This window comes from Dipodomys merriami, unplaced genomic scaffold (assembly GCF_024711535.1).
Source record: "Dipodomys merriami isolate MVZ:Mamm:240054 unplaced genomic scaffold, mDipMer1.0.p SCAF_8, whole genome shotgun sequence".
Lineage (NCBI taxonomy): Eukaryota > Metazoa > Chordata > Mammalia > Rodentia > Heteromyidae > Dipodomys > Dipodomys merriami.
Genome location: NW_027206401.1, coordinates 53,607,984 through 53,624,870, shown reverse-complemented (window position 1 = coordinate 53,624,870; position 16,887 = coordinate 53,607,984). Strand labels below are relative to the sequence as shown.

The window sequence follows — 16,887 nt, the reverse complement described above, 5'->3', positions numbered from 1 at the left end:
CTTTTTTCACTTGAGCCAAAGCTCCACTTCAGGCTCTTTAGCCAGCCAGGATTCCTGTCTGCTCCCACAGGCAGTGTCCACAGTGCGTGGTCAGGATTCCTGTCTGCTCCACAGGCAGTGTCCACGGTGCGTGGTCAGGATTCCCGTCTGCCCCCACAGCAATTTTACAGTGCGTGGTCAGGATTCCCGTCTGCTCCACAGGCAGTGTCCACAGTGTGTGGTCATGCAGGATTCCCGTCTGCTCCACAGGCAGTGTCCACGGTGCGTGGTCAGGATTCCCGTCTGCTCCACAGGCAGTGTCCACAGTGCGTGGTCAGGATTCCTGTCTGCCCCCACAGGCAGTGTCCACGGTGCGTGGTCAGGATTCCCGTCTGCTCCACAGGCAGTGTCCACGGTGCGTGGTCAGGATTCCTGTCTGCTCCCACAGGCAGTGTCCACGCTGCGTGGTCAGGATTCCTGTCTGCCCCCACAGGCAGTGTCCACGGTGCGTGGTCAGGATTCCCGTCTGCTCCACAGGCAGTGTCCACGGTGCGTGGTCAGGATTCCCGTCTGCTCCACAGGCAGTGTTCACAGTGTGTGGTCAGGATTCCCGTCTGCTCCACAGGCAGTGTCCACGGTGCATGGTCAGGATTCCCGTCTGTTCCACAGGCAGTGTCCACAGTGCGTGGTCAGGATTCCCGTCTGCCCCACAGGCAGTGTCCACAGTGTGTGGTCAGGATTCCCGTCTGCTCCACAGGCAGTGTCCACAGTGTGTGGTCAGGCAGGATTCCCGTCTGCTCCACAGGCAGTGTCCACGGTGCGTGGTCAGGATTCCTGTCTGCTCCACAGGCAGTGTCCACGGTGCATGGTCAGGATTCCCGTCTGCTCCACAGGCAGTGTCCACAGTGTGTGGTCAGGATTCCTGTCTGCTCCACAGGCAGTGTCCACAGTGTGTGGTCAGGCAGGATTCCCGTCTGCTCCACAGGCAGTGTCCACAGTGCGTGGTCAGGATTCCCGTCTGCTCCACAGGCAGTGTCCACAGTGCATGGTCAGGATTCCCGTCTGCTCCACAGGCAGTGTCCATGGTGCGTGGTCAGGATTCCCGTCTGCTCCACAGGCAGTGTCCACGGTGCGTGGTCAGGATTCCCGTCTGCTCCACAGGCAGTGTCCATGGTGCGTGGTCAGGATTCCCGTCTGCTCCACAGGCAGTGTTCACAGTGTGTGGTCAGGATTCCCGTCTGCTCCACAGGCAGTGTCCACAGTGCGTGGTCAGGATTCCCATCTGCTCCACAGGCAGTGTCCACGGTGCGTGGTCAGGATTCCCGTCTGCCCCACAGGCAGTGTCCACGGTGCGTGGTCAGGATTCCTGTCTGCTCCACAGGCAGTGTCCACAGTGTGTGGTCAGGCAGGATTCCCGTCTGCTCCACAGGCAGTGTCCATGGTGCGTGGTCAGGATTCCTGTCTGCCCCCACAGGCAGTGTTCACAGTGCATGGTCAGGATTCCCGTCTGCTCCACAGGCAGTGTCCACGGTGTGTGGTCAGGATTCCCGTCTGCCCCACAGGCAGTATCCACAGTGTGTGGTCAGGATTCCCGTCTGTTCCACAGGCAGTGTCCACAGTGTGTGGTCAGGATTCCCGTCTGCTCCACAGGCAGTGTTCACAGTGTGTGGTCAGGCAGGATTCCCGTCTGCTCCACAGGCAGTGTCCACGGTGTGTGGTCAGGATTCCCGTCTGCTCCACAGGCAGTGTCCACAGTGTGTGGTCAGGCAGGATTCCCGTCTGCTCCACAGGCAGTGTCCACGGTGTGTGGTCAGGATTCCCGTCTGTTCCACAGGCAGTGTTCACAGTGTGTGGTCAGGCAGGATTCCCGTCTGTTCCACAGGCAGTGTTCACAGTGCGTGGTCAGGATTCCCGTCTGCCCCACAGGCAGTGTCCACAGTGTGTGGTCAGGATTCCCGTCTGTTCCACAGGCAGTGTCCACAGTGTGTGGTCAGGCAGGATTCCCGTCTGCTCCACAGGCAGTGTCCATGGTGCGTGGTCAGGATTCCTGTCTGCCCCCACAGGCAGTGTTCACAGTGCGTGGTCAGGATTCCCGTCTGCTCCACAGGCAGTGTCCACGGTGCGTGGTCAGGATTCCTGTCTGCTCCACAGGCAGTGTCCACAGTGTGTGGTCAGGCAGGATTCCCGTCTGCTCCACAGGCAGTATCCAGGTTTGTGGTCAAGATTCCTGTTCACTCCCGCAGGCAGTGTCCGCAGGCCAGGCATTTGGGTCCATCAGATGTATGGGTCACTAATTCTTATATAGCACTGCTGCCAACCTGTGTGTATCACAGCAATGACAGTGCCGGGAGTGGAGGGGACGAGGCACCGGAGGTCCTGGGAGCCTCCTGGCGCACAGCGGTGCTCTGTCAGGGAACTCGACGTTTCGTGTCAGCACAGCCCTCGGGTCAGGAAGGATGCAGCTCTCAACAATAGGATTCATAATGCATACTTTGTAAATTTTGTATCCTTTAAGAAGAAGTGCTGTAACTACAGGTAACTCAACTTTAGCGAAGTCAGAGCTGCCAGGCACAAACAGCCTCACCATCACAGGGAGACAGTGCCGCTCCTCATTTGGTTAACTGTTCTCTCCTCTATAAATGATTTTCACTTCGATAATGATGGGGAATGAAGGTTTAGGTCTGACTAGGTGCTTGATAAATTCATTTTCTCATCATCTTTTAACAGGCAGTGGGAGCCTTCAGATATGCTTGTTTTATCAGATCAAAATTCAGTCTGTGCATCTAAGCTCCACATGTGAGCGTATTATTAACAACTATTGCTTATTGAACACGAAGCAAGAAATTATATAGTAACCTCCTTCAGAGTTCCTTTTATTCCTTATTTTATCCTCACAATAATTTCTTTTATTCCTGTGGGAACTATTATGTTCCGAATCATATAAATACTCTGATTATGAGACGCTTCTTAGACCTGCGTCTGAACCTACTTCTGGTGATCAGGCAGATTGCTTTCCAGGCTGAGATGCAATAGCATTTCCAGCATGTCCAGAATTCCATTGTTGCTGTCTTCTACATGCTTTATTCCATGCAAATGGCAAAATAGATGTCTTTCTAATTTTTTGTTATTGACAGATGAATAAGTGAATCCATCAATTTCTCTAACTCAATGAACAACTGCTTTATATAAATACAAACTTATTCTAACTTGTCTAAGGTTGCTAAAAATGTTGTTAGAACTGCAAATCTTAATTTGCCAGTATATTCTGCAATGAAAGTACATAGTTGTTGATGCTTTTTGGTGATTCTGAATATTCACCTAAAATGGTATATTTCATGTTTTTAACAAAAGCTAGCTTATCAGCATTCTATATTCCATGCACATTTTTGTGTACCTCTCCTTTTGATTTTTTAAATACTTTTAAAACAGGCATATAATATGTACTGCCTTTTGAAAAAATGTAGACATTTTCTTTAATTTCACTGTTAAGAATAAAGTAAGCAATATACTCTTTAAAAAAAATTAAATTCTTGAAAGCCTACCAAAAAAAAGTAGTAACTAATCACATTTCACACTCTAGGAATCTCATCACTGTAAAATAAAATAGTTTTCAAAAGAAGAATTAAGGCATCATTAAGGTTTGGGAAAAAATGTTGTAAAATGGACTACTGCAATCTTGTAAGATATTTAAAGCAAGACTAGTGTGCAGTGTGTGCCTGTAATCCCAACACTTGGGAAGATAAAATTTAAAGCTACCCAGGACTATATAGAGAGATATTATCTCAAAAGGAAGGAGGGCAGGAAGGGAGAGAAGGAGGAAGAAAAGAAGCATGGGCAAACAATATTAGATATGGAGGAAAGCATCTATTTTAAAAGTTGAAACAATGAAAACTATAAAATTAACGTAGGTCCCAGGTATGGCCTAACAGCTAACATTCCTATAATCCCAGCTGATTAGGGGCAGAGTCAGGAGAATTGTGATTTAAGGCCAGCCATGGGCAAAAAGTGTGAACTCCTACCTGAAAAGTAAACCAGAGAAAAAGGCTGGGGATGTGGTTCAAATGACAGATCCCTTGCACAGGAGCTCAAGGCCCTGAGTCAAGCCTCAATGCCAGCACACACACACATGCACATGAACACGCACATGCATGCACTCACACATGCACATGCACACGTACATGCATGCACACGCGCACATGCACATGCACGTGCATGTGCTCACACACATGCGCGCGTGCACACATACATGGACTGATACTATTCTTCGGCAGCTCGGGAGCCTGATCCTGATTGGGAGGATAGTAGTCCTCTAAATTTTGAGTCAATTATGGTTATGTAGATACATTCATTTACAAAAGTATGTCAAATTTTGTAATAGTAACTATTGATAATAAAAAGCATATTGTAAAATTTCCTAAGCTTTCTTTAATATTTCATGATGGTAACAATTAAAAGCACTCCCTGAAACACAAAGAATTGATACTCCATATCAGGTTCAGGTTGTTTAACCCGAAGGTCATAGCTCCGATCACCCAGGAGTTTCAGACTCAGGGATTTCAAGGCCTTTTTAGAGAGGCACCATGTGTGACCCACAGAGCAAGAGCGGGGCCTGGCCTCCTGACCTCCGCCTCCAGGCCTCCGCCTCTGTGACGGTGGGAGGGGAAGGACCTCTTTGGTAGTGAGGGGAGTGGAGGGGATCAGAGAGGCCTTCCAATGGGGCAGCATGGGAAAGTAAAGGCAGTAACCGTGCGCCCCCTCCCCTTGATAGAGAGGCTGGACCATCTGGCAGGAGAGGATGAAAAGCCATGGTGGAACGGAGAAGGGGGCAAAGGATTCCGAGGGCTCATTGCTACCATTGACCACATCATTATTTTTTCTTACATTGTGTCTGTGGCTGAAAGTTGTACCCTGCTAGGTGCTGGTGGTTCACTCCTGTAATCCCAGCCACTCAAGAGACTGAGATTTGAGGATCACAATTTGGAGCCAGCCTGGGCAGGAAAGTCCATGAACCTCTTAGCTCCAGTTAACCACAACAAAGCTGGAAGTGGTGTTGGGGCTCAAGTGGTAGAGTACTCAGTACCGGCACACACACACACACACACACACACACACACACACACACACACACACACACACACACACACACACACACACACACACACACACACACACACACACAATTATATCCTGCATTCTTTGTGAAAACCCTAATTTGAAAGTATATCCTTCTAGTTTTCTCAATGATCCCTTATACTGTGAAAGATCATTTTGGCTTCACAGAGCTATCTTATTTCTGATGCTTTATGGCCTGCTCTCTTTTTCAGTATGAACAGTTCCTCTTCCTCTGTCTTAATGGTTTTTCCAGTATTAATAGTGTGATGTCTGATTTTGCATATTAGAAGGAGCTTAATATAGCTTTTTTTTTGGTCTCCATCTTCCTCTGTCACTAGGCTTGAGGAATATCTCAAAATATGTTACAGAAGTGAGATTTCTAAATCTAGTATGAACATTTTTGACTTTCAACCAGTGAATTTAAATCATTTATATTTATTGTGATTTCTTTTTTTGTTGTCTATGCTAGTACCAGGGCTTAAAAATAAGGGTCTGGAGCTCTTACTAGGCTTTTTCACTCAAGGCTAGCACTCTGCCACCTGAACCACAGCTCTGTTTTCATCTTTTTGCTAGTTAGATAAAGGTAAGATATGCTTGGATTTGATTGCCTGGGCTGGCTCTGAACCTAGATTCTTAGGGCTTAGCTGCTTGAGTACCTAGGATTACAGGCATGAACCATTAGCACCCAGGCCTTATTGTGATTTCTGATTATTTAAAATTATTTGTCCTTTTAATATTTCTTAGCTTTTTTTTTTTCAGCCAGTCCTGAGCACTGTCTTCGAGCCTCTCTTTGCTCAAGGCTAACACTCTTCCACTTGAGCCACAGTTCCACTTTGGCTTTTTTTGAGTAGTTTATTGGAAATAGGAGTCTCAGAGTCTTTCCTGCCTGGGCTGGCTTCACATCACAATCCTCAGATCTCAGCCTCCTTACTAGCTAGGATTATAGGTGCGAGCCACTAGCCCCCAGCTCAGCTTTTCTTTCTGTGGTCTATTCAAATGCTTTACTAGATCCCCATTAGTTGTGTTTTCCTCCTACTGCTTCACACAGCTATGCTTTATTTTTACTTTAGGTTACCTTACCTTTGTTTACAGAAATGTCCCATGTCCTCTCCTCTCATGTTGAGTCAATTGGTACTGCTAATATGACCACGAATGAAGGAGACTGTGGCCTGGCCCCTTCCTCTCCTCTGTCACCCACACAGATCCTATCTGAATTATATCCCAAATGGGTACGTCTTGAAAATTACATGAAATGAACATTGATTTAGATGTCACATACTTTACTTCTTATCTCATTCCTTCTAGCAAGAGCTCCTCTTATTAAGTGCTTTATATAGTCTAGCATTCTTTTTCTGAGAGAATCATAAAGTAATAAACTTCAAAGTTTCTTTCAGTTCTAAAAATATATTTGTGCTTCTCACTTGGATAATAGTTAGGCTGGTGTAGAATTCTAACTTCAAAGTTATTTTCCTTTAGAATATAGAAGATAGTTTCCCATTGCCTTCTTGTATCCTGGGTTGTTCACAAGTCAGATTCTTACTTCTTTGTAAGTAATGTTTCTTTTCATTCTGACAGCTTTTAAAGACTTTGCTCTTTATTCTTTGTTCACAATTTTATCAAAATGTATTTAGAAGTGTTTTTCATCTTTGATGTGTCTTATGGCTGAGAGAATTTTTTTTAAGTTTGGAGAACATTTTCCATAATAATCTTTAAATGCTGTCTTTCCTTCAGTTTCTCTATTTATTTCTGGGCTTTAAAAAAAAAAACAACAACAGGTTTTCAGGCTTTCGTGTTATCCATTGGTATTGTATCTCCTACTTTCCATGTCACTTCTGCTCCAGATATCTGGCTTCAGCTGTGGTGTGTGTTTTCTATTTGCTCTTACCTGATTTCTTACTAAATGTAGGTCGTCAACATTTAGCTTTCTTTTTATGAGAGTTATTTTCGGGAAGTAAGGAGGAGGGAATAAGCAGGAAGAATATACAGGAAGCCAGGGGTAGCTGGTGCTCAGTTTACCCACCGAGCTTGCTTTCTGGTTATGATTGTTAAGGACTCGCGTCAGTGTGCTGGGGCAAACTGGGGCGTGGCCTCCAGTGTGGTAGGAATGTCAGGATGAGTGTGCAGGAGGAACAACACAGTGAGCATGCTGTTCTGGCTGTCTCACACCTGGACCCGAAGTTCCAATTGTGTGTGACAGAAGCAGACAGCAGGTGGAGCGTGGCCCTGGAAGGAGAGGCCTCAGGACCCCGAGTTTCAGGGAGGGTACAGGGCTTGAGTGACTGAAGAGAGGTGGAGATAGAAATCTATGGCAGAAGAGCATCTGAGGTTGATGTTTGTAAATGGAAAAGCCTGGTGCTTTTCCATTCTGCTTCGCAGAAGTCTGACTTCTGGGGCTAGGACGCAAGTGGTGTTGGAGATGAAGAACTGTAACTTTGATTAGCACAGGATCTCCCAACCAGGATGGTTTTCTCTATCCTAGTGAAGAAGGCTGTTGGGATTTCTTTGGGGACTGTGTTATATTTGCAGATTGTTTTTGACAGTATGGCCATTTTCATGATATTAACTCTGCCAATCCATGAGCAAGGGAGGTCTTTACAGTTTCTGATGTTTTTTTCAGTTTCTTTCCTTTAATAGTTTTCTCTATAGAGGTCTTTTGCTTCCTTGGTTACGTTTGTTCCTACATACTTCTTTTTTTTTTGCCCGTCCTGGGGCTTGAACTCTGGGCCTGGGCACTGTCCCTCAGCTCTTCAGATAAAGGCTAGCGCTCTACCACTTGAGCCACAGCACCATTTCCGACTTTTTCTGCTTATGTGGTGCTGAGGAATCGAACCCAGGGCCTCCTGCATGCAAGGCGAGCACTCTACCACCAAGCCACCTTCCCAGCCCCCTATATACTTCTTTTTAGGCTATTGCAGAGTCGTTTTCCTGATTTCCCTGTCTGTTTATGTATACAATGTATACACTGTTGGTATACAGAAAAATTACTGATTTTTTTGTGAGTTAACTTTGTATTCTCCTTTGCTAGTTATTGATCCCTTCTAGAGCATGGGGGCGGAGTCCTTGGGCCTTTGGGAGCAGGATCGTGTCATCTGAATGTAGGGGAAGTTTGACTTTATTTTTCCCTCTCTGGAGCTCTTTTATGTCTTTCTCTTTCCTTGTTGCTCTCACTTTGAATTCCAATGTTACATCAGAAAGAAGGGGAGAGAGTGGCCATCTTTGTCTTGTTGATTTTAGAGGAAATGGTTTTAGTTTTTCAGCATTTAGCATGATATTGGCTGTAAGTCTGTTGTACATAGCCTTTATTATGTTGAGGAATGTCCCTTCCAGTCTAGCTTCTCCAGAGCTTTAATCATAAACTGACACTGAATTTTTTGAAGACTTTTTCTGTATCTATTGAGATGATCGTGTGATTCTTGTCATTGGCTCTGCTAATGCTGTGTGTTGCATTTATTGACTTACATATATTGACCAGTCTTGCATCTCTGGGATCAAAGTGACCAAGGTGTGTTTTACCACGTCAAGTGTGTGATTTTGTACCATTTCTTCACATAAGAGTATATCCAAGCTATGTGATCTGCAGGTCATGAGAGTGCTGTGCTGCCTCTGTAAGCCTTTATGACTTCACGTGCACACACTGCCGCACTGCATGCACACCACTACATCACATGCACACACCTGTACTGCATGCACACACCACTACACTGTGCGCATATCACTGCACCGTGCACACCCTGCCTCACCGCATATACACACTGCTGCACAATGCACACACGACTGCACTGTGTGCATGTACCACTGCACCATGAACACACCCCCACACCACAGGCACACACCACCACACCATGCACACACCACTGCACCACGTGCACACCACCACACCATAAACACAACCACACTACATGCACACACCATCACACTGCGTGCACACACCATTTTACCATGCACACACCACCGCACTGCACGCACACACAGCTGTATCACATGCACACACAACAGCACCGCGTGCATACACCACTGCACCATGCACACATCACTGTGCTGCGGGCATACATCACTACACTGTGCACACATCACTGCATGTGTGTACACACCCCTTTGACCAGGACAGTTCACACCCAACGTGGAGCATGTTCAGCACACAGGAGGACACACTGCACTGTGCTGTCATTGCCTGCAGATAGGATACAGACCACTCTTCCACACTCACAGCAGCACCCTCAGTTTTGCTGTGACTCTGCAGGGCAAAGAGACATGAAGTATAGAAGCAAGCGTCAGCCACTCCAGATCACATCTCATTCTGTTGAGATTCATACCAAAATGAGAGCTTGTGAGTCCTGAAAGGAAAACAGAGAGAGAAAAGTCAGTTTTCTTTACTGGGAGATACAGTCCTCCATCACCTCTTGTGTGGTCTCATGTTTAGGGTGTAACATTTCCCCACTCACACACTGAGCTATATCTCTATTGATCATTTAAAAATAGAAGATCAGCTTTGCTAGTACCTGCAAATTAGATAAGATACCGGTGGAAGGAAATGAAATGTGAATTAAAATGTGTAACTTGTCTTCAGAAAGTGACTTATGAAGATTGTCAAGTTCAGATTAGCATGAAAAAGGAGAAAAAATAGTCTGCAAGTGACTTAAATCTTCCTATGGGGAAAAATTACTCCTAATGACTCAGATTAAAGAAGAATCCTAAACCAGTCACCTGTGGCTCACACCTTTATTCCCAGCTATTCAGTCACTTTCATCTGGGGATCCCAGTTCAAAGCTAGCCAGGACAGAAAAAGAATCCCTGAGACCCTACCTGTAATTTATCAGCCCACAACAAGAAGTAGAACTGTGGCTCAACTGGTAAAGCTTCAACCTTAAATGAAAAAGAAAAAATCTTAAGAAGAGCATAAGACCCTAAATTCAAGCTCCAGTATGAAGACAGGAGGAAAGGGGGAAAGAAGGAAGGAGAGGAAAACACAGGCAGATAGGGAAGGAGAGGAGAAGGCAGGAAAAGGAAGAGGAGAGGGAAGAGGAGGGAAGGGGAGAGGAAAGGAGAGGAGAGGAGAAGAAAGGGTGAAAGGAGAGAGGGGAGGGGAGCTATTGCAGTGCTGAGAGCCAGCAGGAAAGGTGTGAGAGTCTGTAAGAGACCCATGACTTCAGCACACCGACAGTTGGTTCTCATTTCTGTAAGCACAAACTTAAGTACTAAGTAAATAATAAGTCAGGAAACGGATTTCTACTGCCTGTGACCATATTTGCTGTGTCTGAGCTGGGTACTCCACGTTGCCTGTCACCAGGGAAACGGCTCCGAGGTCACGTGATGCTCTTCCTATTGGATTAAAAGAACTGGAAAGCTAATCAACATCTGGTGAACTTTGATAATATAAGTCCTGTGGCCCCCAAAGTAAAAATTCAAACAGAATTCTACTTCAGCATTGAATTGGGTTGGAGGTGCGAATAATTTCATTAATTTGAGTTTTTAATAACTTTTGTAATTCTACTCTCTTTGACGATTTTTAATTCAATTGGGAAAACCTCAAAGAAAATCCAATTTTCTTTTCTTGATTTAATTTTATTTATGATATTGAAGTAGTACAAAGGGGCTTCATTTCAGCAGGTCAGTTTCTGAGTAGCATGCATGCTGACCCACACTGTTTCCATCCTTCCCCATACCTCCTGGGCCCACTTCCAGTTTCCCATGTGTGCATTCACACCCCTTCCTCTGTCTGCTTTCAGTGTCTGGAAGGAACATGACCCACAGAGAGTGGTGGAGACCGTTATGTTACTAATTCTAGTTAACAGAGATGCTCATTCAACCAAGATCCACAGGCAGGAATTATACCAAGAGTGACATCTGTGCTAGCCTTTTCCACAGGGGCTGCCGGACCCTGGAGAGCAGAGCACAGCTAATCCTTAGCATGTTTAGAATGATGAAGTCACAAGAGGGAAAATACCTGTGAATTCAGGGCTGTGTACTGGCAGCGACTCGACAGGCTTTTCAAATTACTTGATTAGGACACAGGATGCAATGTGATAACATCAAAGCATGGAATTAAATACTCAAAGATACTTTTTATTTCTATTCTAAGCTATTAGCCAAACCTCATTTTGTAAATTGCTGTTATGTCTTAAATATCGCCCGCATATAAAAGCAGAGTAATTTTTATTTTGAAAGGCTATTGCACTTCCAGATGGAATCTTAACATCAACCTGGTTGAAACAACCAAGAGGCTTTGAGGGTAGAAAGCACAGACAAGGACTTAAACTAATCTGAGGATGCGACTATCCAAATGTGGGTTTCAAGAAAAACCTTCAAGTAAAGCAGTAATTTCAATATTGCTTGTGCTTAAATTTAAATCCCACGTTCTCCTCATAAAAGAAATAAGAAACTGAGACATATATTTTTACCTGTGGTACCATTACATACAGTATCAAGACTGCAGGGTTCCTCATTCTTGGAAATAAGAACTCTAGTACTGGAGAGAGGTAGATATTTGAAATAAAAATAGAGTTAGAAATGAACCTGCTTAGCTGAATGCTGATAGCTCATGGCTGTAATCCTAGCTACTGCTCAGGAGGCTGACATCTCAGGACTGGGGTTCAAAGCCAGCCTGTGAAGAGAAGTCTGTGAGCTTCTTATCTCAAATTAACTAGCAGAGATGTGGAAGTGGGAGGTGACTCAAGTGGTAGACACCAACCATGAGGAAAAAAGCCCAACGAGAGCTCAAGCCTAAGTTCAAGCTGCTCTGGCACAAAAAGAAAGAAGGAGAGGAGAGATGAGGCGAGGCGCACTCGGGGAGGAGCCCTTGCGGTCCTGCCTGGGCCTGGCATGATGAGTCTTCTTTCCCCCCACAGAGCATCTGCACGACCACCACGGCGTTCCTCCACTTCTTCTTTCTGGCCTCCTTCTGCTGGGTCCTGACCGAGGCCTGGCAGTCATACATGGCTGTAACTGGGAAGATCAGGACACGGCTGATAAGGAAACGTTTCCTGTGCCTTGGCTGGGGTGAGTATGTCCGCACCTCGTGCTCCATAAAATTACCTTGAGCTCATGTAAACCAAAGGGCAGCAGTTAACCCAGGCCACTTGGTGTCTAACCTGTGAAATGATAGATATTATCCATAGATCTACTTATCTGTCATCTATCATCTACCTTTCTATCTACCTGTGCATCTATCCATATGATATATAAAGATAGATCTGTCTATCTGCCTATTGTCTATCTTTCTATCATGTATTTATCTCTGTCATCTAGTTGTCTAACTGCCTGTCTATATATGAAGACATAATTCTATCATCCACTATCATCCGTCATCATCATCTATATCTACCTATGCCCCTACTTATACACACACTAAATATAACATACGTGTGTGTGTGTGTGTGTGTGTGTGTGTGTGTGGGTGGGTGTGTGTGTGTGTGTATGGGGGGGTGATATATGAAGAAAAGGGCTGGGTCATGATTCACGGGCTGTTTGAAACTGTACAGAGGAGTTAAAGCTCAGCTCTGGCCAGACTCACCAAAGTGCCCCATGGTGTGAGATGGCCTGAGGCCTCCAAGGGCAGAGAACCCAAGTCTGGAAACAGTCAGAACTCCAGGAAGAAGACTCACCCACGAAAATGTCATGTATTCTGTTAAACACAATGAACGCAGAGGCTGTTGGTGTCACAGGGAGAAAGCCATTCAGAGACTAAATGATACTTCGCTGAGGGCAGTAGGCTGCTCAAAAGTGGAAATAGAACTTTTGCGAGGCCTAAGATCAGTTAATTCTTTGCCTGCCTTAAGGGGAAAGATTCATGTCATGAAGACATGGCTCTCAAAGGTCTAGGCATTGTGCGAGGCCAACCTAGTGAGGTCGTTCATGAAGAACTGTGTCAGACAAAGCCCAGGACTGGCTTGGGGTCCTGTGCGGAGTGGAGAGTACAGCTGTGACGTCTGAGTGTGTGTGTGGAGCGGAACTGTGATGTCTGAGTGTGTGTGTGTGGAGCTGTGACGTCTGAGTGTGTGTGTGGAGCGGAGCTGTGACGTCTGAGTGTGTGTGTGGAGCTGTGACATCTGAGTATGTGTGTGTAGCTGTGACATCTGAGTGTGTGTGTGTGTGTAGCTGTGACATCTGAGTGTGGGTGTGTGGAGCTGTGACGTCTGAGTGTGTGGAGCGGAGCTGTGACATCTGTGTGTGTAGCTGTGACGTCTGAGTGTGTGTGTGTGTAGCTGTGACGTCTGAGTGTGTGGAGCGGAGCTGTGACATCTGAGTGTGTGTGTGTGGAGCTGTGACGTCTGAGTGTGTGTGTGGAGCTGTGACATCTGAGTGTGTGTGTGGAGCTGTGACATCTGAGTGTGTGTGTAGCTGTGACATCTGAGTGTGTGTGTGTAGCTGTGACGTCTGAGTGTGTGTGTGTGTAGCTGTGACGTCTGAGTGTGTGTGTGTAGCTGTGACATCTGAGTGTGTGTGTGTAGCTGTGACATCTGAGTGTGTGTGTGTGGAGCTGTGACGTCTGAGTGTGTGTGTGTGGAGCTGTGACGTCTGAGTGTGTGGAGCGGAGCTGTGACGTCTGTGTGTGTAGCTGTGACGTCTGAGTGTGTGTGTGTGGAGCTGTGACGTCTGAGTGTGTGGAGCGGAGCTGTGACGTCTGTGTGTAGCTGTGACGTCTGAGTGTGTGTGTGTGTAGCTGTGACGTCTGTGTGTGTGTGGAGCTGTGACATCTGAGTGTGTGTGTGTGGAGCTGTGACGTCTGAGTGTGTGTGTGTGGAGCTGTGACGTCTGAGTGTGTGGAGCAGAGCTGTGACGTCTGTGTGTGTAGCTGTGACGTCTGAGTGTGTGTGTGTGGAGCTGTGACGTCTGAGTGTGTGGAGCGGAGCTGTGACGTCTGTGTGTAGCTGTGACGTCTGAATGTGTGTGTGTGGAGCTGTGACGTCTGAGTGTGTGGAGCGGAGCTGTGACGTCTGTGTGTGTAGCTGTGACGTCTGAGTGTGTGTGTGTGTGGAGCTGTGACGTCTGAGTGTGTGGAGCGGAGCTGTGACGTCTGAGTGTGTGTGTGTAGCTGTGACGTCTGAGTGTGTGTGTGGAGCTGTGACTGTGTGTGTGTGTAGCTGTGACGTCTGTGTGTATGGAGCTGTGACGTCTGAGTGTGTGTGTGTGTAGCTGTGACGTCTGAGTGTGTATATGGAGCTGTGACGTCTGAGTGTGTGTGTATGGAGCTGTGACGTCTGAGTGTGTGGAGCGGAGCTGTGACGTCTGTGTGTAGCTGTGACGTCTGAGTGTGTGTGTGGAGCTGTGACGTCTGAGTGTGTGGAGCGGAGCTGTGACGTTTGTGTGTGTAGCTGTGACGTCTGAGTGTGTGTGTGTGGAGCTGTGACGTCTGAGTGTGTGGAGCGGAGCTGTGACGTCTGTGTGTGTGTGTGGAGCCGGGAAATGGGGGAGATGGGGACAGATGGGAAGCATGGAGAGGGGACACCGACCACATGCGCAGAGCTCCCCCCCATGCGCTGGAGGGACCCCGCCAACCTGTGTAGACAGCTCCTGCAGGGAACCGCCCACGTGCTTTAGACCGAAGTACCCGGCCAACACGTGCAGGCCACCTCAAAAGGTGGGGGGGGGGGCCGAGAGCAGGGCGCATGTGCGTGCGGGTGGCCAGCGCTTCCACTATGCTGAAAACGCCGCGCGTGCGCACCTGGCACCGGCGGGGGTGGCCTTCCCTAGCCCCGCAGCAGCAGGGCGGCGGAGTCTAACGAGAAGGCTTCTGAGACAGCGTGCACTTACACAGCACGAAGGAAAGCGTGTGGAGAACGCGCTTCACCAGGGGTCTCCTCGGGCGTGCGTGCGTAGGCAGCGGGGGGGGGGGGGGGGGGGGTCGCGGGCCCCGGCAGGCAGACGTGTCAAGCCTGAACCCTCAGACGAGGGTCGTCTCTGTCACCAAGTCCAGCTTGAACGAGGAGTGAGTGACTCAGGCCAGTGGGTGTCCGGAGCCGGCCCGGGGCCGAGACCTGCACGCTGTGGCCTGACGCCAGAGTCCCAGACAACCAGCCAAAGGCCGCAGGGGCGGCGTGGCGCAGGCGGAGGAGCGCCCGCCTCGGGGGTGCCACGGCCCCGCACTGACCCGCCTCTCTTCCTGCAGGACTGCCAGCGCTGGTGGTGGCCACGTCGGTTGGCTTCACCAGGACGAAGGGATATGGCACCGACCACTAGTAAGTCCCCGGCGGCCGTGCGTGCGTGTGGGAGCCCAGAGCCTGCTCTGGCCCCGCCCCACCTGCCCCATCCAGCTGCACTGGCCCCGCCCCAGACCTCCCCTCTCACACTCGCCCTGCCCTGGCTCCTCCCCCACACTGGCCTGGCCCCACCCACCAGCCCCTGCTACACTGGCCCCGCCCAGTCCCAGACTGGCCCCACCCCATCCAGCATGCACCACGCCATTGGTTTTGTCTTTGTGTCTGTGTCTCTGTTTTATTGTGCATAGGATCTTTTTTTTTTTTTTTTTGGTCAGTCGTGGGGCCTGAACTCTGGGCCTGGGCATTGTCCCTCAGCTCTTCAGCTCAAGGCTAGCACTCTACCACTTGAGCCACAGGGCCACTTCGGCTTTTTCTGCTTATATAGTGCCAAAGAATTGAACCCAGGGCCTCAAGCATGCGATTCCAGCACTCTGCCACTGAGCTCTATGGATAGGATCTTAAGCCTCCCCTCCTCTCTGCCAGCCTCAGCCTCCCCCAGGGCTGAGAAGAGGGACTTGTGTTACCACACGTAGGTCTTAGTGCAACTTGCATTTGTGAAAAAATTCTGCAAACATACATTGCAGAATGGTCTTATGGTATACTGTTGCTTTTTAAGTTATTACTTAAATACTGCGTAAGTCCAGTATTTAAGACAATGTAGATGAAAGGCCAATATATTTGAAAATTGAATTCATCTTCTAATACCTGAAATATCCAAAGCTTGAAGCAGTTAATTAAATAATAAGTAAGAATAAAAATTGATTGGGATTGTGGAAAGGAGTAAAATTATAGGGGCTAAGATTCTTGGTTTCAAGGAGTGTACAATTAATAGCAAATACAATGCATTGCGTTATGAATTGACTTTATAAATTTCCATCATATTAGACAAGCCACCTTGGGAAAAAGTAGCTCAAAAGGTATACTAAATCTGCTAGCAAACCTCAAAGAGAATGAACTGTGCAACCTTTATGGGGGAGGGAGTTGGGAGGGAAAAACTGGGAGAAACCGAGGGAAGAGGTGACACTGTTCAAAAAGAAATGTCCTCACCAGGCACCAGTGGCTCACATCTATAACTATCCAGGAGGCTGAGATCTGAGGATCCCAGTTCAAAGCCAGCCCAGGCAGGAAAGTCAGTGAGACTCTTATCTCCAATAAACCAATAGAAAACTGGAAGTGGCGCTCTGGCTCAAGTGGTAGGGTGCTCACCTTGAGCTGAAGAGCACAGGGACAGCACCCAAGCCCAGAGTTCAAGCCCCAGGACTGACCAAAAAAAAAAAAAATGTCCTCATGACTGGCTTATTACTGCAACTCTTCTGTACATCACCTTTACAATAACAATTTTTTTTAAGTGAGAAGCAAGCTCAGCTTGAAAATTAGGTTTGCACAAAACACAGTAGAGCTGGGCATGTGTGGCTCCCACCCACAGTCCTTGCCACTCAGGAGACTGAGATCCAAGGCTGGCAGTTTAAAGCCATCCCGGGCAGAAATGTCCATGAGACTCATCTCCAATTAGCCACCCCAAAGCCAAAAGTAGAGGTGTGGCTCATGTAGTAGAGCACCAGCCTTGGGTGAGTTCAAGTCCCATTACCAACACATACAT

The 16,887-nt window shown here is 47.6% G+C and overlaps 1 protein-coding gene across 3 annotated transcripts in view; it reads left to right on the top strand.

Annotated features, from left to right (window-relative positions):
• The window catches only part of Adgrb3 (adhesion G protein-coupled receptor B3), a 527,596-nt gene that overhangs the window by 461,948 nt on the left and 48,761 nt on the right, over positions 1 to 16,887 (top strand). For all 3 annotated transcript variants that reach the window (XM_070010769.1, XM_070010770.1, XM_070010771.1), the window contains 2 exons: positions 11,937 to 12,087; positions 15,197 to 15,266. In XM_070010769.1, the coding sequence (XP_069866870.1) occupies positions 11,937 to 12,087; positions 15,197 to 15,266 (221 nt within the window). The remainder of the gene's footprint in view (positions 1 to 11,936; positions 12,088 to 15,196; positions 15,267 to 16,887) is intronic.